The sequence below is a fragment of the Armigeres subalbatus genome, chromosome 2 (genome assembly GCF_024139115.2).
Source record: "Armigeres subalbatus isolate Guangzhou_Male chromosome 2, GZ_Asu_2, whole genome shotgun sequence".
NCBI classification, from domain to species: Eukaryota; Metazoa; Arthropoda; class Insecta; order Diptera; family Culicidae; genus Armigeres; species Armigeres subalbatus.
In genome coordinates, this window is record NC_085140.1 from 1,230,377 (window position 1) to 1,254,517 (window position 24,141).

Sequence of the window (24,141 nt, forward strand, 5' to 3'; positions counted from 1 at the left end):
GAAAGGATAAGTCGACCGTAGACGCTATCTTGTCGGTTACCAAATCCGCGGAGATAGCTATCCACTATCCAGCGTAAGAGGAGGGGAGTTCGTTATTGTGCACTCAGTGACTCTCGACGTAAGGAATGCTTTCAATAGTGCCAGTTAGGCAGCTATTGCAGATGCGCTCCTGCGTCTTGGAATTCCCGAGTACCTGTACAAGATTCTCGGAAGCTACTTCCAGAATCGAGTACTGGTATACGACACGGAGGCGGGTCGGAAGTGCGTTGACATAACCTCAGGTGTTCCGCAAGGTTCCATACTGGGTCCGGTGTAATGGAACGTCATGTACGACGGTGTCTTGAGGTTGAAGTTCCCGGTGGGCGTAGTAATCGTCGGCTTCGCTGACGATATTACGCTGGAGGTCTACGGCGAATCGATCGAAGAGGTGAAGTTGACTGCAGCCCACTCGATCACAATTGTGGAGGAGTGAATGAGTTCCAGGAAGTTAGAACTGGCTCACCACAAGACTGAGGTGGTTGTTGTTAACAACCAAAAGTCGGAGCAACAAGCGGTGATAAGGGCAGGCAACTGCACGGTCATCTCTGAACGCTCCATCAAACTCTTGGGGGTAATGATCGACGATAAGCCCACCTTTGGTAGCCACGTCAATTACGCCTGCAAGCGTGCCTCCACAGCTATAGTGGCATTATCCCGGATGATGTCCAATAGCTCTGCGGTTTATGCCAGCAAGCGCAAGCTTCTGGCTAGCGTTGCTCTGTCCATACTGAGGTATGGGGGGCCAGCTTGGGGCACGGCCCTGCTTATTAACTGCTACAGAACGAAGTTAGAAAGTACGTATAGGCTCATGTGCCTAAGAGTTGCGAGCGCGTACTGTACCGTGTCGCACGATGCACTTTGCGTCATCACCGGTATGATGCCTATTGACATCGTTATCGGTGAAGACATAGAGTGCTTCGAAATGCGCGGCACGAGAGGCATCCGTAGGACTGCCAGGTTGTCCTCAATGGTCAAATGGCAGCGTGCGTGGGACAGTTCCACTAAGAGTAGATGGACACATAGGTTGATACCGGAGATAGGTACGTGGGTCAAGAGGCGCCATGGGGAAATCACTTTCCACCTGACCCAGGTCCTTACAGGCCATGGTTGCTTCAGACAGTACCTACACCGGTTCGGACACTTGGCCTCGCCCGTAAAGATGAAGTTGGCTGGAACGCCGTTTTATCGGCTATCGTCAAAATCGTCTCGGAGCTACACAGAAGGTGGCGCAAATAAGAGGTGGTCCAAGGGATCGGAGTCGGCTTCATGGGTCATACCGGTGCCCTGTGGTCGAACTCGATTCTTTTATCGAACAAGTGGCCGCGTGAAGAACAACATGGTATCGTCGCTTTCGCGGCATCGGTCAACCGTGCGGGTTCTGAGCCCGAGGACGGAAAGGGGTCCTCGTCAAGGCTGTGGCAGGCGTAGGCACCGCGTTGGCAAGTCCCTCTGTGTGCTGGCGAATAGGCCCTATCGCAGAGAGGTCAATTTGGGGTGCACGCGGCATCATCATTCTTGATACCAGGCGTGCAGAGGGAAGCAGGCGCGAAGTCGACCCTTCTCACGTCACGATGTCACGTCACGAGCGCGTCACGATGTTCGATGCTACAAGGACACGCAGCTAACCTCGAGGGTGCGTTATGCACAGCCCCCCCTGTGAAGCATTACTTTCTGGTTGTACCGAAGAGACGATGGGCTTGGCGGCAATGGAAACAGTTTAGCGATGCAGTCCTGCCTCCCTCGTTTGTTGTTAGAGGTGGCCCATAACCCCGCACTTCCTGGACAACCCAGGATGTCTGTTGAGCAGATTCCCCCTCCATTGCTTAGGAAGAACACACACACATTCGTCGAGCTGAGTCGATTGGTATATAACACTATGAGCCTCCGAGCCTTCTATCAGAAGTTCGGTTTTGGAATGAGCCTATAGCCTTTACGTATACTGCCGTGAATCGCATACCTGTCCCATATTTGCTGAGTTTCCTATTCATATGGGACAAATATGCGATTCACGGCAGTATACTTGTATACGCGAAAGGCAAAAACAAACATACACACACAGACTCTTTTTTTGGGGTAATCCTATAGACATCGGCACAGCTTTTTTGAACGAGAAAGGCAAACGTAAAAACTCACCTTGTTGGACTCGTCTCTCGTGAGTTCGCCAGAGATCGCGGAATTCCTGAATTTTTTTTCGGAATAGTGCCAGTCTGCTTGTAAATTGATGCAATGCTAAAGTTGTCGCGCAGTTTACTCGATGGAGATGTACTTCTAGATGTTGCTAAAAATAGTACTATGTAGTCGATATCACAAAATAGAAATAGAAATATTGATATTTACGTTGGGACTGGGACACGCCGGATCTAGAACGCATTTTTCGTTCCGGTGTTGGAGGTTGTTGTGGAGTATTAGCTAAAAGTGGTAACTTTTTCGCCCGCGCTGAAATGAAACAATAATAATAACGTGGTTAAATTAAACAAATGTGAAAAAATATATTCTAAAAGGTTTTTCTTTATTATGGCTGCGCATATTACATCTTACATTATCTTAGCTGTGAATATGCACGAACAAATTGATATTGTTTTTTAAGAATCGTTAAAAAGAATCGAATCGAAATGTTGATACATACCCAAACCTTCCTACTATGTAGTATTTATATAAGCGTGATAATCTTCTATACAAATATTTAAAAACAACTATGAAGTTTCTTGGAAAAATGAGTCAGAAGAACAATCATCCAAAGGAGTCCGAAGAAGCAACTGACTGAAGGATAAGTTTTGCAATCGGATATGATGCGGCAAATGCCATGAGCATGACTTAGAGAACCAACATATGATATTTGGGACTTATACCACCTTTAATGCGTAACAACTGGTGATCCAAAATTAAGCAATAACCGATGCCGGACCGGCCGTGTCCCAATTCAGGAATATGTAGAGTAGGACAAGAGTATGCACTTAGTTTTTGCCTTTTTCGTACCGAAAGGCTATATGATTACTCCAAAAATGAACTTTTGATAGAAGGACCGGGACACACAGTGTTATATACCGATCGACTCAGCTCAACGAACTGAGGTGATGCCCGTATGTGTGTGTATGTGTACAAATTTTGTAAACTTTCGGAACTTAGCGTTACCCGATTTACTCGCATTTGACGGGGAATACGGTCCCATTGTTTGCTATTGAAAATTGGCACGATCGGTCATTGCATTTCGGAGTTATAGAAAAATCATTGTTTTTTCCCAATTTTCCCAAAAATTTCAGAGTTTAAATTTTTTTTTTTTAGAATGATGGCAATGCATAGTAATTAATGCAAAAACATGCAAAATGATAGAAAAAGTACGATTTATTCCCCTAAAGTACTTTTTTGACCTTTCCTATGTGATTTTTTCAATACATTTTACGATGCATGAGAAAGCATCATCGCCGCTAGGAAGATATATTCACTTCCAAGACGATTTTGTGATAAAAGACCCGGAGACCCATGCTGTTAACCAATCGACTCAGTTCGACGAAATGAGATGATGTGTGTCTGTATGTTTTTTTTTAATGAGGGATGAAGGCAAATCGGCAAACAGACACCTGCATTTTTTTTATATATTTCTTTATTAAGGTGTTTTTTTAATTCTAGATTAAGTTCAACGCCGAGACACCTGAAATTATCACTCAGGGAGTGGGGTTGACGGAACCCCGGACTCACTAAACCCACCCAGGTAACGGAAGGTTACTTGAGTTACCCTCTCTACTAATACCCTGGTTCCTCCAGGAACTGCCTCCCAGCTTTACTTCTGGGGGATAGGCAGTACTTATACTCGCTCATTCACGCTCACACAGGCACTCATCCCGTATGAGGTTTAGGGGTCGTACCATAATTACGTAAGCACTTATAAGGGGAGTGTGTAATATTTCTTGCAATATAAAGTAGATATTAAAAAACATTAAAAACAAGACAAAAATATAATATAAATCCTGATAATAATTGCGTACTATTTGATATTCGATAAATTTTATTGTCGACATCGTTAACACCATCGAAAACATGTGTTGACAGTCAAAAAGTTGCACCCAAACCGTTCGTATTTGCAGTGGCAAATGTTGCACCGCCGAAAACGACATGAGACTTATTTGGGTGCTCACTCTAGGCTGACTTGGGTGCTCGACCTAAACCCTTTTGTTACCGACAAAAAAAACAACCTTACGTTACCGACAGGGTACCCGTGTACCCACGGACTTAAAATGATCATAACATTGTCAGTTTTTCACCGATTTTGACGGTTTTGGTTGCTACGGATGCAGGAACTTACCTGCTATTCGATACATGTTACCTAGAACCGATTCGGATTACATGGTTACCGGAATTCCGGATTAACTGGGCCAAGTCCCAAAGTATGTATAAATTAAAGATATATATTCAACCAAATGAAGATTTCTTGCGTCATGACTAATAAACTTCGGTGGAAATTTAAAGAATATAACTTAACTATATGTTACAGGACCATTAAGGTGGCTCAAAAACATTTTTTCAAATTTTTCGATGGGCCGCCCTGTTATTCAGTTCTTTTGATGCCCTGATGCTCTGGACAAAATTTCAGCCAAATCGGTCAACGCGTTTGGGCGGTGCTAAACTCGTTGAAAGTTTATGAAAATGTATAGAATCATCAAAAATAGTGATTTGTAGTTGGTGGCACAATTTACGATCAAGAACCATGATACTCATTCAGTTCTTGTAGAATTAAATACAGAACGTTATGCTGAAAACCGCGAGAAGATTGAAGTTTATTAGGCAAAGATATTAGCATTTTACTGGAGTGTTGTAGGGTGAATTTATTTCTTTTCAAAGGTAAAAGAAACGAAATTTGCTCAAACCCCACTTCAGACAAATGCTAATAACTTAGCCGGGCAAACTCTAATCTTCTCGCGGTTTTCTGCATACCATTCTGTATAAAATTCTTCAAGATCTGAATGAGTATCATAGTTCTTCATCGTAAGTTGTGCCGTCCAACTGCAATTCACTGTTTTTGGATGTTTCTGCATACATTTTTCCATATAAACTTCCAACGAGTTTAGCACCGCCCAAACGTTGACCGATTTGGCTGAAATTTTGTCCAGAGCATCAGGGCATCAAATAGAACCGAATAAGAGGGCGGCCCATCGAAAAATGTCAAAAAAGTTTTTTCCATACTGATTTGAGCCACCCTAATGGACCATCTTATGATTAAATCCCGGAACGGTTATTCCGGAAACAGGTTCCCGTCGGGCCTAAAGTGGCAACAAACTCATTCTGAAGAAACCCTGGCAATATGGGTATCAAAATTCATGAAATTGTTTCGGAAGCATGATCTGATTAGTAATTGGACCATAGGATGGTTTGACAACGAACCGGTCATCTTGGAACGTGTTCCCGTGGGGCCTAAAGTGGCCACAAACTCATTCTGAAGAAACCCTGGCAATATGGGTATCAAAATTCATGAAATTGTTTCGGAAGCATGATCCGATAGAACCATAGGATGGTTTGACAACGAACCGGTCATCCTGGAACAGGTTCCCATGGGGCCGAAAGTGGCCACAAACTCATTTTGAAGAAACCCTGGCAATATGGGTATCAAAATTCATGAAATTGTTTCGGAAGCATGATCTGATAAGTAATTGAACCATAGGGGAGCAGGTCATTTGGCTAAAGTCATTTGGCATAACGCCATTTGGCATAAGGTCATTTGGCATAAATGCCATTTGGCATAACGGTCATTAGGCATAACGGACGTTTGGCATAATTGTGAACAGCGTCAAAAGTGACGGTCATTCGGCATAACGGACATTTGGTATAATTTTTTTGTATTCATCAAATTAGTTGCTTGACTAAGTGGTGCTGGGGAAAACCGAAATGATGAATATAACACCGGTCGATAATAATATTAAAGAGACATAATCATTTCGTAGATAGCTTGCATTAGCCAAGTATACAGCAATGATAATTGTTATCCCTTCATTAGAATCATGGTTTGCCCAGTGAAAAGCAATGTTTATTATAGCCAAGGCAGTGGTGGATGTGATTCTTTAAAGGTCAGACCGCATCGTGCTTTCGTGCTGTGCGGTTCTTTCTCTCTTTGCGGAAGGAAGTTTTTAATACTACCCGAAGCTATTTTAATTTTAACGGTGCTTCTTAGCGCTATTTGTACCCACTGATCCCGTTACGATCTTTGCAAGGACCCGTGCCTTCGTTTTACGTTGGACCCGTTTGCGGAAGTAAAATTCCGACAAGCGGTGGTAATCCTGCAGGGACACCGTTCTGGGAAAAAACCTCTTAGAAGGTCACGTCTCCACGCTCAGCAATGAGTATTAACAAAAACAAGAGGAAGGGGGAGTCTCTGAATTCTCCACTTCCTTCAAAGAAACAAGGTTTAAAGACCGTCCTGCCAAAGCGCGGAAAAAATAGAAGGAAGCTGGAGAATTCAGATATTCCTTCTAACTCTAATATCGGAAATAATTTTTCTCCAATCGAACTGAGCAATCAGTTCGATTTGATTAATGATGAAATTGAGCAAATCGAATATACCTCTAGCCCAGGTGATTCGATTCATGCGAAAAGCAAAAGGATTTCCCCAATTGTGGTATCTGTTGCCGAGTTTACTGGCTTCCGGAATGAGATTTTGAGTAACCTTCAGGGGATCAAGATTTCATTTCAGATTGCTAGGAAGGGTGACTGCCGCGTTTTGCCGGGATCCTTTGACGATCGCAAACGTCTTCTTCAGTATTTAACTGAGAAGCGCCATAAATTCTTCACATACGACGATAAAACTGAGCGATTGTTCAAAGTCGTCTTGAAAGGTCTCCCCAGTGATGACAAATCACTGGATGAGATTAAAATTGAAATTGCTCAATTACTTGGATTTTCACCAGTCCAAGTAATTAAGATGAAAAAGAAATCCCACTCTGGTACTTCCCAGAGGGCATTTCTCAAGAATTTTATTTAGTTCATTTTAACAAAAGTGAACTAAATAATATGAAAAGTTTGGAAAAGGCCTGTATTATGTCTCATGTCCGTGTTACATGGGAACATTTCCGCAGGCCTGGGGGAAATTTCCAAAACCCCACCCAGTGCCGTAAGTGCCAAAAGTGGGGTCATGGAACCAAACATTGTCACATGGATGCTAAATGCATGATTTGTGGTGGAACCTCTCACGTCAAGGACGCATGTCCTGTGAGAGAAGATTCCAATAAATTTAAATGTACAAATTGTGGGGGCAATCATAAATCCAATTTCTGGGAATGCCCTTCACGCAAAAAAGTTTTAAATTCCCGCGCAAAATTGATGACGGGAAATTCCAATCGGATCCCAGAGTCGACGGGTAGAAATTTTTCAAACGCTCAAATTTCGAAACCGGTTATCGGTCGAGCAATTCATACCCACCACAATTCACAAACAAATTTTGCCGCTCGTCAACGGGTAGCAAGCACTTCAGTAAATTCCAATTTTTCGAATGTACCTACGTATGCAAACATCGCTGCTGGTAGACAAAATTTCTCTTCTCAAAATGAGGTTTATACCCATGTCCCAACGGAAAATAATGGTCATGTTGCTGATTCAGGTAGCATGACTGCTTCCGATTTTGATTTTTTAACTGAACAATTGCATCACATGATTGATGCAATGTTCAAAGCAAATACCATACCAGAAGCTGTTCAGGTTGGTATAAAGTACACACCAAAAATTGTTATCGGACTCCGTTTTAATGGATCTAAATAATTGTGTGAAAGTTCTAAATTGGAATGCCCGCTCTCTAAAGGGTAAGGAAGATGAATTATTCAACTTCCTAACAGTTCATAATGTGCATATTGCCATTATAACTGAAACGTATTTAAAGCCCGGACTCTCCATTAAAAGAGATCCAAATTATTTTATCTACAGAAATGATCGTCTTGACAGCGCCTGTGGTGGGGTCGCCATTGTCATTAATCATATCAAACATAAATTATTTTCTTCGTTTGAAACCAAAGTTTTTGAAACCTTGGGAGTTTCTGTTGAAACAAATTTTGGTCAATTTTCCTTCATTGCAGCCTATTTGCCTTTTCAATGCAATGGGCAGCAAAAGAATTTGTTGAAAGCTGATCTTCAAATTCTGACTCGCAACAAATCAAAATTCTTCGTAATTGGTGACTTCAATGCCAAACACCGTTCATGGAATAATGCTCAAAGCAATTCCAACGGCAAAATTTTATTTGAAGATTGTTCTGCGGGATATTATACTATTCAATATCCCAATGGCCCTACTTGTTTTGTTTTTCTTCCAGTCGAAATCCTTCTACAATTGATTTAGTTTTAACGGATTCAAGTCAGCTGTGTGGCCTATTGGTAACTCGTGCTGACTTCGACTTTGTTCACCTTCCTGTGACGTTTGAAATCTCACAAGAAGCCATTAACAATCCAATCAGCTCTACTTTTAATTATCATAGAGCTGATTGGGATTTATTAAAAACGTATATCGATAGGAATGTTGATTTTGATATTCCTCTCGAAACCAAAAGTGATATTGATGATGCTCTCGTATCTTTGACAAATTCAATTGTCGAAGCCAGCAGCATTGTAATTCCGAAATGTGAAATTAAATTCAACTCCATTATTATTGACGACGATCTTCAGCTACTGATCCGTCTCAAAAATGTGAGGTGAAGGCAATACCAAAGAACTCGCGATCCCGCGTTGAAAGTTATTTGGCGCGATTTGCAAAATGAAATTAAAAACCCGACTTAATCCACCTACAGTGAACGCAACCCTTCTTACACTTTTGAATGGTTGTGTGTGCCCGCCCAGTGCATATTACATTTTCTATGCATATGACCTTCAATTGAATATAAAAAAACTGATATTATCATGCTTTTATCGATTTCAAAATAAAAAAGGGATATTTCTGGAAATTTAACAATTTTTAAAAAATACAAAAAGACTGCAGATTTGATTTGCCGCCTTAAATGGCAATATTACAGCTTCTGTTTAAGCCCAAAAGAGTTCAAATCGGGTCATAGATGGCTGAGATATTGGTGTGACAATTCTTCATTAGTAGTCTGAAAATATGTCTCATATTAGTATTTCACAGATATCTCTGAAACCGAATTTCCGATTGCAGAAAAAAATTAATGGGTCCAATGACAAAAACATAGCTTTCGTTTAAAGATAAAATCGCACAAATCGGTCCAAGGACGACTGAGATCTTGATGGGACATATTTTACCAATGTGTGAAGTTGATACGTCTAATGCTTTATGTTCGTATTTCAAAGATATCTCCGGAACCCAATGTCTAATTGCAAAATCAAAATACAATGGCTTCAATGGCAAAGTCATAGCTTTCGTTTAAAGATAAAATCATGCAAATTGGTTTACAGACGGCTGAGATATTTATGTGACATTATTTTGTTACTTTTCTGAAAATACACTTCATGTTCGTATTTCTCACATATCTCTGGAACCAAATGTTCGATTGCAAAAAAAATTGAACTCGTACAATGACAAAGTCTTAGCTTTCGTTTAGTGTTAAAATCGTGCAAATCGGTCCACGGACGGCTGAGATCTTGATGTGAGATTTTTGTAACGCACACACATACGCACACACGCACACACGCACACACACACACACATACATACATGTGCTCAGTTCGTCGAGCTGAGTTGATTGGTATATACGACTTGGGTCTCCGTGCCTCGGATAAAAAGTCGGTTTTTCAAGCGATCTTTATACCCTTCTTAGGGTGTAAGAAGGGTAAAACGTTTCGCTATTCTGAGAAATACCAACTTTGAGAATGATGTCTCGAAGTTGGATCCCAGTTCGAAACCCTTTTGGAAATTAACGAAAATTCTTAAAAAACCTCAAAAGCCAATTCCAGCGCTTAAAGAGGGAAATAAAATTTTATTAACAAATGGCGAAAAGGCTCAAAACTTGCTCAGCAGTTCGAGATTGCCCATAATTTTAGTCTAGGTCTCACTAGTCCAATTGAGGATCAGGTTACACGAAGCTTCGAAGACATTCTCAACCAAGATAATGTTTTTGACCCTTCGTTGGGAACTAATTTGGATGAAGTGAGATCTATTACTAGAAAATTTAAAATATGAAAGCACCGGGTGATGATGGTATTTTCTACATACTTATCAAAAACTTCCTGAGAGCTCTTTATCCTTTTTGGTTAATTTATTTAACAAATGGCATACTTCCCAGATAAATGGAAAAACGCCAAAGTTGTTCCAATTTTGAAGCCGGACAAAAATCCAGCTGAGGCTTCTAGTTATCGCCCAATCAGTTTGCTTTCTTCAATAAGCAAACTGTTTGAAAAGATTATTTTAAACAGAATGATGATTCATATTAATGACAATTTTATTTTTGCTGATGAGCAATTTGGTTTTCGCCATGGGCATTCAACCACTCATCAGTTATTAAGAGTTACGAATTTAATTCGGCTCAACAAATCTGAAGGATATTCGACTGGAGTTGCTCTTCTTGATATAGAGAAAGCATTTGACAGTGTTTGGCATGAAGGTTTGATTGTAAAATTGATGAATTTTAATTTTCCTCTGTACATTATTAAACTGATCCAAAATTATTTATCAGATCGCTCACTGCAGGTAAACTATCAGAATTCTAAATCTGATAGATTACCTGTAAGAGCTGGTAGGCAGCAGCATACTGATAGGCAGCCCATTTTGTATAACATTTTTACTTCTGACTTACCTGATTTACCACCAGGGTGTCAAAATCTTGTTTGCAGATGACACAGGTCTCTCAGCCAAAGGGCGAAGTCTTCGTGTCATTTGTAGTAGATTGCAAAAAGTTTGGATATTTTCTCCACTTACTTGCAAAATGGAAAATTTCCCTGAATGCTTCCAAAACTCAGCTTATAATTTTCCCACATAAGCCGAGAGCTTCTTATTTGAAACCTTCTAGCAGACATATTGTCACTATGAATGGGGTTCCAATTAATTGGTCTAGCGAAGCTAAATATTTAGGACTTCTGCTAGATCAAAATTAACTTTTAAAAATCACATTGAAGGCCTTCAAGCCAAATGTAACAAATATATTAAGTGTCTATATCCACTTATAACCAAAAAATCAAAACTTTGTCTTAAGAACAAACTTTTGATTTACAAACAAATTTTTAGACCTGCCATGTTGTATGCTGTGCCAATATGGACTAGTTGCTGCAATACCAGAAAGAAGGCACTTCAGAGGATTCAAAATAAAATTCTGAAAATGATTCTGAAGTTGCCTCCGTGGTATAGTACCAATGAACTTCATAGAATTTCTAATATTGAGACATTGCAACAAATGTCCAACAAAATAATTTCCAATTTTAGACAAAAATCGTTGCAATCTTCTATAGCAAACATTTAGCTCCTTGTACCCTTATTATAAAATAGGTTAAGATTAGTTTAAGTTGAAAACATTGTAATTCCTACATGGTTCAATTCAACCAGAGGAAAAATTCTAACTGCCAGAGGCAATTGAAATGTATTAATAATAACTAAAAATATAACATAGCAAATAAGGATGATAGTGTTAAGAAAACACGGAACACCTAGTCTAAGAGATGAATGCATGTATTAGATAATAAGCAAATAAAATTAGTTAAAAAAAAAAAAAAAAAAAAAAATTCTTTAAAGGTGGGCGTTTGGTGGGAATATGTCAATAGTGGGTGTGATCTCTTCTTCAAAAGTAGGCACTTTCCCGGATGAAGTGTGGGTGTGATTCATTCTTTAATTTAGGCTCGTTGCTCGGAATAAAACAATCTTCTTCTTCTTCTTCTTATTGGCATTACATCCCCACACTGGGACAGAGCCGCCTCGCAGCTTAGTGTTCATTAAGCACTTCCACAGAATAAAACAATGGCGGATGTAATTTCTTCTTTAAAAGTACACAGAAAAAAATTCCATGGTAACAATTACTATTTTGTAGACTACGCCATGTTTTTAAAACAACCACAAGTTTTCAGTTAAATTAACCATGCATTCGGACAAATTCACCACTGATTCAGTCCATGTAACAACACATCGTCGGTGCGTATTCTTAAATTAACCCTCGGAATGGTAGTTTCAACCGCAACATTTTTTTGAGTGTAGGCGTTCGCTCGGAGGTAGAGGTGTGCGCCGGTCCAATATTCGTCGGCGGCGGCGTTTGTTAGAATTTTGGTCGGCGCCGGCAGTGTTTTCGGCGTCACGCCGAAAGCCATTTTACCTGGCGGTAGCGGCGGCGTGAATCGACGTGGCGATTTTTTCATTACGTTTTGCTAAGATTTTTTTTTTTAATTTTTTCGGGTTATTTTCAAGACATTGAAAGATGATTTTTTTTTAAATTTTCGCATGAAAAATCTAATGAACTTCTCCAGAAAAATCTGGAGAAAAACCAAAATTTGGAAAATATTTTAGGATTGTTTGAAGCTTCGCGAAATCTTTGGAATTACCAAGAGAAGGTATTTTGAATTCCCAAATAAACTTGTTTGAAATTTCAGCAGAAAATTTGTCGCAATTTACATGAGAAACTTAGGAATTTTCACAGAAAAAATGTTCTTAACTTACTACTCTTAACTAACTACAGGAAAAACTTCGGAAATTTATGAAAAGTTCTTGTTGAGTTTCTGTTGAGTATTCTTCCAAATTTGCACAGAACATTATTGATAATTGTAGTAGAGTGCGGCTGGTTGAATGGGTGTTTTACCATTGGCTTTCTCAGTCTAGAATAATAAAGACAGCTAGTTTGGCATGACCAACGATAAAATAGTCAATTCTTAAGAATTTCCACGGGAGACTCTAAGGAGTTTTGATGTTCAGGAGAAATTCTCCGAAAGTTTAACTTTAGAATTTCCGCGGAGGATTGTTTAAAATAATCCAACGAAAAATTGTTCGAAATTATTAGAATTCTACGGGAAATTCTTTATACAGTAGACGCTCGATAACTGAAAATCATTTAACGTCCATGCTTTTAACTGCATTTCGAAAGTTATCAGCTGAGCTTCGAAACTATGTCAAAGTCGATGATAGCTGCATAGCGGTGTACAATCAGATGCACTTCTATTTTGACGACGTCTGACTAGTGTATTGTCCGTAAGAAATTCTTGGGAAATTCCATTGGCTGAAAGCCGTATGTCCGAACTGGCAATTTGTCCGAAAAAGTCGTTTCCCTAACAGGTCGTTTGGTCGAATAGGTCATCAGCCCAAAAATGCCGTTTGGCCGATATGGTCGTTTTACAGAATGGGTCATTTGTCCGAAAATATCGATTAGACCAACAGGCTATACGGCCAAATGTCAATAACTGAATGGATAATTAGTCCAAATATCCATCCGTTTGGCCTAATGACATTCACGTTGAAAAGGCTTTTTGTCAAACGACTGTTGAACGAAATTTCGTAATCTCTCTACTTCCAAGTCGATACTGGCGTTTAAGCCAATAGCCATCCAACCAAATCCCATTAAGCCGAATTGAACGTTTATCCGAAACTGTTATCAGGTCAAAAATGGTTTGACCAAAAAAGTATTTTTATCGAAAACGACATACAGCCTAAATGGACATTCAGCCGAACTGGTAATTTGGCCGAAAAAAATCGTTTAACCGAATAGATTATTTGACCGAAAATGCCGTTTGGTAAAAATGGTAATTTGGCCCGAGAATGTCCTTTTGAACGACATTATCTGCCAAATGACCTATTCGAAAAAACGTCTTTTTGGCAAAAGTTGCAGAAGGTTGCAGAAAGAACATTTAAAGGCCAAATGCCATTTTTTACCAAACGGCATTTTTGGTCTAATGATTATGATGTATATTCGGTCAAACGACTTTTTCACCCGAACGCCATTTTCAGCCAAATTACCTGTTAGGGTAAACAACTTTTTACTAGTCCGTCCAAATTTTCCTTTTGGCTGTACATCGCTTTCCGCCAAACTACATTTTCGGTCAAACCAGTTTTGATCTGATAACAGTTTCCATGAATCGTTTTGCTAAATACTGCCCATGATTTCATAGTTGACGTATCAACCATTCGAAATTTCAGCGAATTTGATTTATTACGCATTTACTAAAGTAATTTGTCCGCTGCAACATCGATACGGAGCTTGTTCCAAATCTCATTTAAGTGCTTACGGATTGAAATGTTTTAAATATGTGATGTTTGTCCCTAAATTATTCGAAATACGTACGAAAGTGAAATGGTTGTTAAGTCAACTATGAAATCATGGGCAGTATATGTCTTTTGGCCTAAAGTCCAGTAGCGACTTAAAAATAGAGAGGCCACGGAATGTTGTTCAATGGTCAATTGACAAAAAAGATTATTTCGCCAAACAAGTGGCCGTTTCTGACCATATTACCCGTTCAGTACGAGGTTCAGTCATTGAAATTTGGCCAAATTGCCCATTCTGTCAAAAAACTTCTTCTTCTTCTTCTTATTGGCATTACATCCCCACACTTGGACAGAGCCGCCTCGCAGCTTAGTGTTCATTAAGCACTTCCACAGTTATTAACTGCGAGGTTTCTAAGCCAGGTTACCATTTTTGCATTCGTATATCATGAGGCTAGCACGATGATACTTTTTATGCCCAGGGAAGACAAGATAATTTCCAATCCGAAAATTGCCTAGACCGGCACTGGGAATCGAACTCAGCCACCCTCAGCATGGTCTTGCTTTGTAGCCGCGCATCTTACCGCCCGGCTGAGGAGGGCCCCTGTCAAAAAACTATTTTTGCTAAATTGGCATTTTAGGCAACGATGGTTTCGGCCAGACGACCTGTTAGGGCAAATGGCTTTTTCAGCCAAATTACCAGCTTGGCCGTCTGTCACTTTCGGTCTTATTGGAATGGAATGGAGCTTACCAAGAATTTTCAATCAAAAATAGATAAAATTTTCTGAAGAAATTCAAAAACAATCCTCAAAAAATTCGAGTATTTCTCCGATGTTTTAAAGTTAGCCGTTTAATGAACTTCTCCCTGCGAAAAAAAAATACTCTAATAAAGGATAAAAATACTAACCGTCTTGAATAATTTAGATTGGGGAAGTCAACGTTAAAGCATCTCTTTCACTAGTCACAATTTTCTATGTGAATTTTAAAGAATACTCAACAGAGACTCAATAGGAACTTTCCGTAAATATTCCGAATATTTTCCTGTACTATGAAGAAATTCTCATGTAAATCCCAAACAATTTTCCTTGGTAATTCCAAAGAGTTCTCGAAACTAGAAAGTAGTTCCCGTAGAAAATCTGAAAATAAAAAGAATTTCTTGGGAAGTTCATCAATTTTTTTAGGCGAAATTCAAAAGATTCGTTATTGTCGTGAAAATATCCAAAATGACCAATTCAGCCAAACGACACTTTCGACCGAATGTCCTTTTGACCAAATTGCCCTTTCGACCGAAAGGACAAGTTCACGGTTTTTTCAACCAAAGGAACTGTTCGACCAAATGCCATTTTCGGCCAAATATCTTTTGGCTATATAGATATCCAAATCTATATCTATAGATATCCAAAGTCTGAAAACATAATGGGAGCATATAGAACATTTTGATTTTGACATCAAACTGATTCATAATTTGTTTTCAAATATGTATAAATCATCATAACTGATTACATATTTTGATCTCATGTTGCTGTAGCATTAGCATTAGCATTAGCATTGAACAATTCGCACAAATTCGTAGATGGTACAATCCAAGAGACTATTGTATGAGAGTGGCATTACTTTAATCCGTTACCACAGATATTGATTTGGTACTAACCACTATCTCTTAGGTGGAAGCAATGCACTTTCCAATAGTCGAGATCTGTCCTGGCCACGTCCTTGCGAATGCTGAGGAAGGGGAAGGATGGTTTGTTGGACACCTACTTAAGAAAGATGTAGAGAACTCTACGACCTCTCATAGGTGCCACGGGAGGTTTTGGGTTTGTGTGAAAGGTTATAACAGTAGGAATCGTTTTGGTAGAACGTGAAACTAAGATAGAAGTACAAAGTAGGAAAGGGACGAGCCTGGAATTGAACCCACGACCTCCTGCTTATAAGCCAGAAGCGGTAGCCACTAGACCACCGAGCTCGTCATATTTTGATCTCATGTTGCTGTAGATTACTAAATTGAATGATATGACATCAAACTGTGTACTTATTTTGCTATCGGAAACCAATATCAAATTTAGTTTTCGATTTGCTCTTGTGTGGGGTGAGACAGCCCTGTTAGTATAATTTATCTAGTTTTCAGTGGTAATGGCTGCCAGCTTGCTCAGAAGGTTAGTCTCTGATTTGATTTTGAGAAAGTCAATCTGCACTCACCATTCGAGCATTTTGAACAATGTGGTATATAAGAAAGCTTGAATTCACTGAATCAGCACCTTCTTATATGCTACATTGGTCAGAATGCCGGAACGGTGGGTGCAGTTGACCTCCAGACACGTCAAATCAGAGACTGAACCGCAAGCAAGCTGGCGGCCATTACCGCTCGCGGAAAACTGGATATTATATGCTGTTTATGCCGTCTTGGTGTTGGTGACGAGCAAGCAGCCAAGCATCGTTCTCTCTCAATCAGAGTCCAACAGTGATCCGAGTAAGGCGATACCTTCACCGAGTGCAATAATGCGCAATGGGTGATTTCCTGGCGCAGCAGCAAGCTACACAGCTCTCATCGACAGCAGAAATAGTTTTTGATTTGATGTCACAGTAAGATAATTCTGCTATACGTTTTTTTTATTTTAACCGTTAAAGCGATCAAAAAGATATCAAATTAAGTAAACATAATGGATGATTTCACAACATTAAATCAAGTTATCAATTTGCTCTTAAGCTTTGCTCGGGTAGGCTTCTACCAAATAGTCTTTTCGGTTAAACGATTCAGCCTATAACAACTTTCAGCCTTGTGACTTTCTGCCAAACAACTATTTTCTGTTCAAAAATTCAATTTCAAACAGATTTTTTTTTATTTCTACCTGAACTCCTCCGCAATTTTCACGCTTGCAATATGGGGCATTCTCATACAAATGGGCGGCCAAAAATATTTTTTCAATGAAAACTGTTTCTATGCAACGTATATTATGTGAAGGAATATTTAAGACCTTTTTTTAACCCATCGTTAACCCTTCAAAAAATGTCAACCATGAAAAAATTTTTTTTCTCAATTTTTCAATTTTTTTGGGCATTTTTTTGTTTGTTTCCAATACAGCATGCATAAAATAGCAAACAAACATATTTCTAGTAATAATGTTGTTCATTTTATAATCATTACGAGGTGTAGAGAATAAAAACCACAATTTTCAAGAAAACTTTGATTGCAGCGTTCTCGTAAAAGCGCAAATATGCGCAAGGAAATCACTCCCTAAAAGGTAGTACTAGGGTTATATTTCAATCCCCCATGTACAGATGAGGGGACATTTGGGGACATGATGTTTGCGGGACCATTTTATCGCGAAGTATTATGATAGTTGAAGTTTTTCTTCTACAACTTTTTAATATTAATCTTCGCGTGCAAAACAAACCAAGCTATCAAAAAGCTAAGGTTTTAAGCCTTGAAATGATATATATAAAACTTTATATTTGGAGAAAATTTGACTTCATAACATACATTTCAAAGTAAGGAACGATTATTTATTTTTATCAGCTTTTTCACTTCGCCAGCCCATATCTTTTGACAGAATAAACATAGCGCTTCAATATTTTCCGATTCTCTAATCTAGGGTATATACTTTCATATGACATATAAATTAGACAAATTGGAGATAGTGAATTTTTCGATTAATGGCCACCCCTTTCCCCACAGTGGCTTGGTTTTTACGGAGAGCTCTTCGAATTGTTAACAAGATATTGTATGGAATTTTCATGGAAATAATTGGAATCTTCACGAAAAATTCTCTGGAGTTTTCGCGTAATGTTGTAAAGATCTGTCAGGAAATCATACGGAAAATCCAATGAATCTTAGAAGTTTCCACTACTTAAAAATTTTAATCGGCGTGGAAAATTATAGATCAGCGGCGTGACAAATTTTAAACGGCGGCGCGCCGATGCAAAAATGTCGTCGGCGGCGGCGCACACTTCTGCTCGGAGGAAGGCAATAATGAATGTTATCCCTTCTTTAAAAGTAGGCACTTGTCCGGATTAAGGCAATGGTGGATGTGATCCCTTCTTGAAAAGTGGGCGCTTTCCTGGATTAAGACAATGGCGAATATGATCCCTTCTTTCAAATTAGACGCTTACCTTCATTGTGGCAATGGTTGATGTGATTCCTTCTTTAAAAGTAGGCCTATGTCTTGATTAATACAATGGTGGATGTGATCCCTTTTTTTGAAGTAGGCGCTCGCGTGGGTTCAGTACTGATAAATGTGATCTTTTTTTTAAGTAGGCGCCGGCCCTGATTGATGCGATCCATTCTTTCAAAGTAAGCGCTCACAAGGACTAAGGCAATGGTGGATGTGATCCCTTCTTTGAAATCCACCATTTCCTTACCCCTGACCAACGCCTACTTTCAAAGATTTATTTTTTATTTTTTTTTTATTACTTAATAAAGTAATAATAAAAAAATAAAAAAAATCTTTGAAAGTAGGCGTTGGTCAGGGGTAAGGAAATGGTGGATGTGATTTCTTCTTTAAAAGTAGGCGCTTGCCTAGATTTTGGCAGTTATGGCAATGGTGATGTGCCTTAAAAGTAAGAGTTTGTCCAGAATAAGGCAATGGTGGATGTGATTCCTTCTCCAAAAGAAGGTGTTTGTCCGGCATCAAGCAACGAGAATGAAATTTATTTATGGAAGTGGTTTTTATATTCCATTCTGACGAATTCAATTTCAGTACTGCGCAGGGAGCTGATTCGATACGAAGCAAATGCACAACGTGAAAAATATAAATGACAGTTGTGCGTTGCTTCCGTATCGAATGGTGTGCCTTTGAAAACGCGAGTACTTTGAAAATTGGATTCCGTCAGGAGTGACCTTAACTGGAATAAGTCAAAGATGAATATGATCTCTTCCTCGGAAATAGTTCTGCCGTTTCATTTGTCCGTCCTTTCGAAAAATGTCATCCATCAGTTGACTTTATCAGAAGGTATCCTCGATCTACTTTATGTATGTGAAAAAATAAATCGAATAACCCTTACTATTTCACTGCTCAAAATTATGCCATATGACCCACTCTTTTGCTGCAGTTCAAAATTATGCCAAATGACTGTTATGCCAAATGGACTTTATGCCTAATGACCTTATGCCAAATGTCTTTATGCCAAATGAACCAGACCCGGACCATAGGATGGTTTACAATATGATGGCTGACAATAGTCATCGTCACAGCACGAAATGCCACAGTAGCGACGAGTTGCAGTGTCTTCATTACTACTCTACACATCGTCAATGACGCGCACGACGTTAGCTTTCGTCGTGTAACCAAATCGTCATGACGACATCGAAGAGCGAAGACTTCATACCGTTATTCTTCAAGCGGCAGCTGCCAGGCGAAGATTTTTACTAATCCTTTGTAATAATTAATTTAAAGTAACGTATGAAAGCGTTATGGATGTTATCGATACATTTATGTTACCAAAGTTCCTACTATTTGTTTATTTTAGACGCCATTATGTTTTTAACCAGTCCGTCTATAATGACGTGCAATCAATTGTGTGAAGAAGTGACGACGAAAATCGTCATAACTTTTGGCTGCGCGACTATCGTCGTGGTACGCATGCGGCGCGAAGAAAACGAATAGGTGCAGGTGTTGCGTCGTGCAATGTTATGACGAAGACTAAATTTTTTTCGCTTTCTTCATATGACGAGAATGACTATTGTCAGCCCTGGGTTTGACAATGGATGGGTATCAAAATTCATGAGATTGTCTCGGAAGCATGATCTTTTGGGTTATTAGAGAGAATCGATTGCCGCGCCTCTTCTTCTTGGCCGCTCTCTCTGAAGTGTATATGGGTGTATGTGTGTGTATGCGTGTGCATGTGTGTGCATGTGTGTGTATGCGTGTGCATGTGTGTGTATGTGTGTGTATGCGCGTGTGTATGTGTATGTGTGTATGCGCGTGTGTGTATGTGTGTGTGCGTGTATGTGCGTGTGTGTATGCATTTAACCGCTGACCGACTCTAGACACTGGTTCATTAAAGGCACTATAGTGTTCATTGATATTCGATTATTTAAACAAATACGTGCTTACCTTGTTGAGCGTATTGTCCCTCTGTCGTTATGGAAACATGAAAGAAAAAATACGTTGTCAGGTACTGTTTTGTGACCGATTCAATAAATTTTATGTATGTTTGTTCTGCGGCACTTAACTTTACCTACTTTTAAAAATCACACAACCGCACACAGACACGCACAAAGCCACACACACCCGCGCGCACACACACACACACATATACACACCAATGGCGTAGCCAGAAAATTGGTCTGGGGGGGGGGTTTCTGAACATTTTTTTTTCAATTTCTTCTAAAAATGTTGTCTCTGTGGGGGGTTTTATGCAAAAAAAACCACCACTGTGGATACGCCACTGACACACACGCATACTAAGATTGCTCAAAAAACAATTTTTCAATTTTTTATGGGTTCTAATTGATGCCCTGATGGGTCAAAATTTCAGCCAAATCGTTCAACGTTTGAGAGGTGCGAAACACATTGGAAGTTTATATGGAAATATGTATGCAGAAACTTCGAAAAATATTGATTTGCAGTTGGGCGGCACAATTTACGATGAAGAACTATGATACTCACTGTGATAAACACATTGGAAGTTTATATGGAAATATGTATGCAGAAACTTCGAAAAATATTGATTTGCAGTTGGGCGGCACAATTTACGATAAAGAACTATGATACTCATTCAGTTCTTGTAGAATTAAATACATAATGTTATGCTAAAAACTGCGAGAAGCGAGTTTGTTATGCAAAGATATAAGCATGTAGCGTGGCTACAAAGCAAGACCATGTTGAGGGTGGCTAGGTGGGCATAAAAGTATCATCGTGTTAGCCTCATGATATACGAATGCAAAAATGGTAACTTAGCTTAGAAATTTCGCAGTTGATAACCGTGGAAGTGCTTAATGAACACTAAGCTGCGAGGCTCTGTCCCAGTGTGGGGATGTAATGCCAATAAGAATAAGAAGAAGAAGATTAGCATTTCACTGGAGTGTTGTATGGGTGAATTTCTTTCTTTTCAAAGGCAAAGGAAACGAAATTTGGTCAGAGAATTGCTTATTACTTCGCCGGGCAAACACTAATCTTTTCACGGTTATCAGCATAACATTCTGTATTAAATTCTTCAAGATCCGTAAGATCAAGAATGAGTAGCATAGATCTTCATCGTAAATTGAGCCGTCCAACTGCAAATTACTATTTTTGGATGTTTCTGCATACATTTTTGCATACAAACTTCCAACGAGTTTAGCACCGCCCAAACGTTGACCTATTTGGCTGAAATTTTGTCCAGAGCATCAGGGCATCTAACTGAACTGAATAAGAGGCCCGCCAAAAAAATTCAAAAAAGTTTTTTTTCCATACTAATTTGAGCCACCCTAATGCATACACACATGCACACTAGAGTGGGGCGTCATGGTCATTTTTTCAAATCAATGGTTTTTCGAAGCCATTCTGGGTCCTAAACAACTGTGCAGAGTTTGGGCTCGATTAGTTGCTTCCTCGCTTTCCGCATCGCGTTTGAAGTTTGTATGGAAATTAATATGGGAGAACGCATATTTTTGCATGTTTACTTCTAGAGGTTTCAGTTCATCGTAAAATAAGTGGCACATTGCGTTAAAGTATAACCCAATGGATGCCGAAAAACTTTCCCGAAGAAGGTACGTTGCTGGAACGTTCACGAAAAAAGTTATAACGCTTCGAACATTGAGTGTTCAAACCATATGCAAAAAATCATTTATTCTGCCAGCACTGCCGTACTACGTAGACCAATAATTTAACTGAGTGTTATTTCAAAATAATTGATCTTATAGGACTTTAGAGCTAATGGGAGTTATCCGGAATTATTTCACAAAGAAACAAATCCGACAAGTAGGAAGATGGGTTTTGCCCTTCGATAACCATAGGTTGTTCGGTAGTGCTGGCAGAAACATTGATTTCTTGCATATGGTTTGAACAATATATTTTCGAAGCGTAATAACATTTTTTGTAGGCTTTCTAGCTACGTTCCTTCTTCGGCAAAGTCTTTCGGCATCTTTCAGACTATAAGCTGAAAAGTACGTTTCAGACTGTAAAAAGTACGTTTTCCCATACTAATTTCCATATAAAATTAAAACGCGATGGGGTAGGCGAGGACGCAACCAATCGAGCTCATATTTGGCACAGGTGATTGGGGTCAAAGAAAGAATCAGAAAAACCTTGATCTCACTTGATTGGATGATGTTTGCGTTTTTCCATACAACTGCGCGCCACTCTAATGCACACAAGCATGCACACACACATACACACAAGCACGCACACACGCATATACACAAGCACGCACACACGCATACACAAAAGCACGCACACACGCATACACATAAGCACACACACACACACACGCGTCTTTGTTTAAACTTTCCATTTACAAGCACGCATAGCGATCCCCTCCGTACCAGACACCTTCCTCCTGTACAACAGCAATGCGATCGAAAAGAAGAAGAATGATGAATCACGATAAATTTTTATGGCTGCGCATGCGAAACAAGCGACATAAGAGAACCAACGATAAAGCTTTGTTTTTGTTGGAGATAATGATGACGAAGATTTGAAAAATTTTGCAAACAATAAAAAATTAGGAAATATTGTACTATCCTTTTAATTCCACCACAAATAGGGAAACGGTTCGGCACTTCATCTCATAGCTTCAATGTTCAACCTCACCGAAAGCAGCAAAAGGATAGGAAAGCAGTTCGGCACTTCGTCTCATAGCTTCAATGTTCAATCTTACCAAAAGCAAAGCAATGAAAAGGAATCCGATTTGTTTCGTATTTTTGTGATTTTTTCAGCTGTGAGCTGTGATGTTATCAAAAATAAGCGACGAGATTGGTGCTCTATTTCTTTGTTTTGCTATGAGATGAATATATGTTCAGTTAGATGGAAAACTGAACAGTTCTCCTACGTATTTCGACCTCAACAGTAAAGCCGTCTTTAGTGTCTCGTACTCGTGGTCGAGTCAAGTATATGCAGTACCAATTCGTCTTATAACAAAATAATTTTTAATTAAAATGATATATTTCATGACAATCTGTACAACATCATCTACAATATTAACCATAAATATTCAAATTTCTTTTCTATTTCTATTCAATCTCTTTCTATTTAAATTGATTTATCTAAAAAAATTACCAGAGATCCGATATACACTCGATTCCGTTTTCAAACGGATTTTTTTTTAACGGCCGTGTGAAAAAAATCCCATACAAAATTTTTGTAAAGTTGCTCCATTTTGCATGATTTGTCGAGAAATCATAAAACTTGTTTTACACGGATTTTTAAATTTTGAACTGAACACTTTTTTTTTACTGAACACACGGAACGCATCCCCCGTGTAAAAAATAATCGGGTGTACATAACTTGAATTTTAACATACCGAAATGTGGACCATATTGATTCACAGGGTAGACAAATATTGCGGTAATACCAAAATGATTTTTTTTTGCAAAAAAAGCGTTTTCAAACATCTTTTCTTAATTTTTTTGCAGGTTTGTTTGCGACTAAAAATAAGCGGAGGAGTAGATTTTATAATGTGCGGTATAATATAATAATAAACTATGACAGGGCTGGAAGCGATCAATGCCGTTCAAAATAGTGACTTTAGTGACCAGCGATGACGAAAAAGTGACCAAATAGTGACTTTCAATTGCAGAAAAGTGACCAAATAGTGACTTTTTATTGAAGTTTTGAACCGGGTATACCCAAGTAACCGTAGCTGCACGTAATGCTATCCATAAATGCTTACCAGCTTTGGTGCAGATATAATGCTAATATAATGCCGGAAAAGGCGAATTATCATGCTATTAAAATGCAGAGATAATGGCTCCATTACTGCATTAGTGATACCAATATATACTGCCCTTCTACACATAATTGTCCCATGTTACCTTTGATGAAAAAAATCAAACTCGAGTCAATTTGTCCCACTAATTTCAGGATCGATTAGATCTTAAAATT

General features: G+C 39.1%; 1 protein-coding gene across 10 annotated transcripts in view; it reads right to left on the reverse strand.

Moving 5' to 3' along the window:
- Window positions 1-24,141, reverse strand: part of LOC134217420 (CLIP-associating protein) — a 128,650-nt gene that overhangs the window by 62,050 nt on the left and 42,459 nt on the right. For 6 of the 10 annotated variants that reach the window (XM_062696172.1, XM_062696171.1, XM_062696178.1 and 3 more), the window contains 3 exons: window positions 20,173-20,193; window positions 2,377-2,475; window positions 2,173-2,317 (listed from right to left, as the gene is read on the reverse strand). In XM_062696172.1, the coding sequence (XP_062552156.1) occupies window positions 2,173-2,317; window positions 2,377-2,475; window positions 20,173-20,193 (265 nt within the window). The remainder of the gene's footprint in view (window positions 1-2,172; window positions 2,318-2,376; window positions 2,476-20,172; window positions 20,194-24,141) is intronic. The other 4 variants (XM_062696179.1, XM_062696177.1, XM_062696175.1 and 1 more) reach the window with 1 other exon arrangement.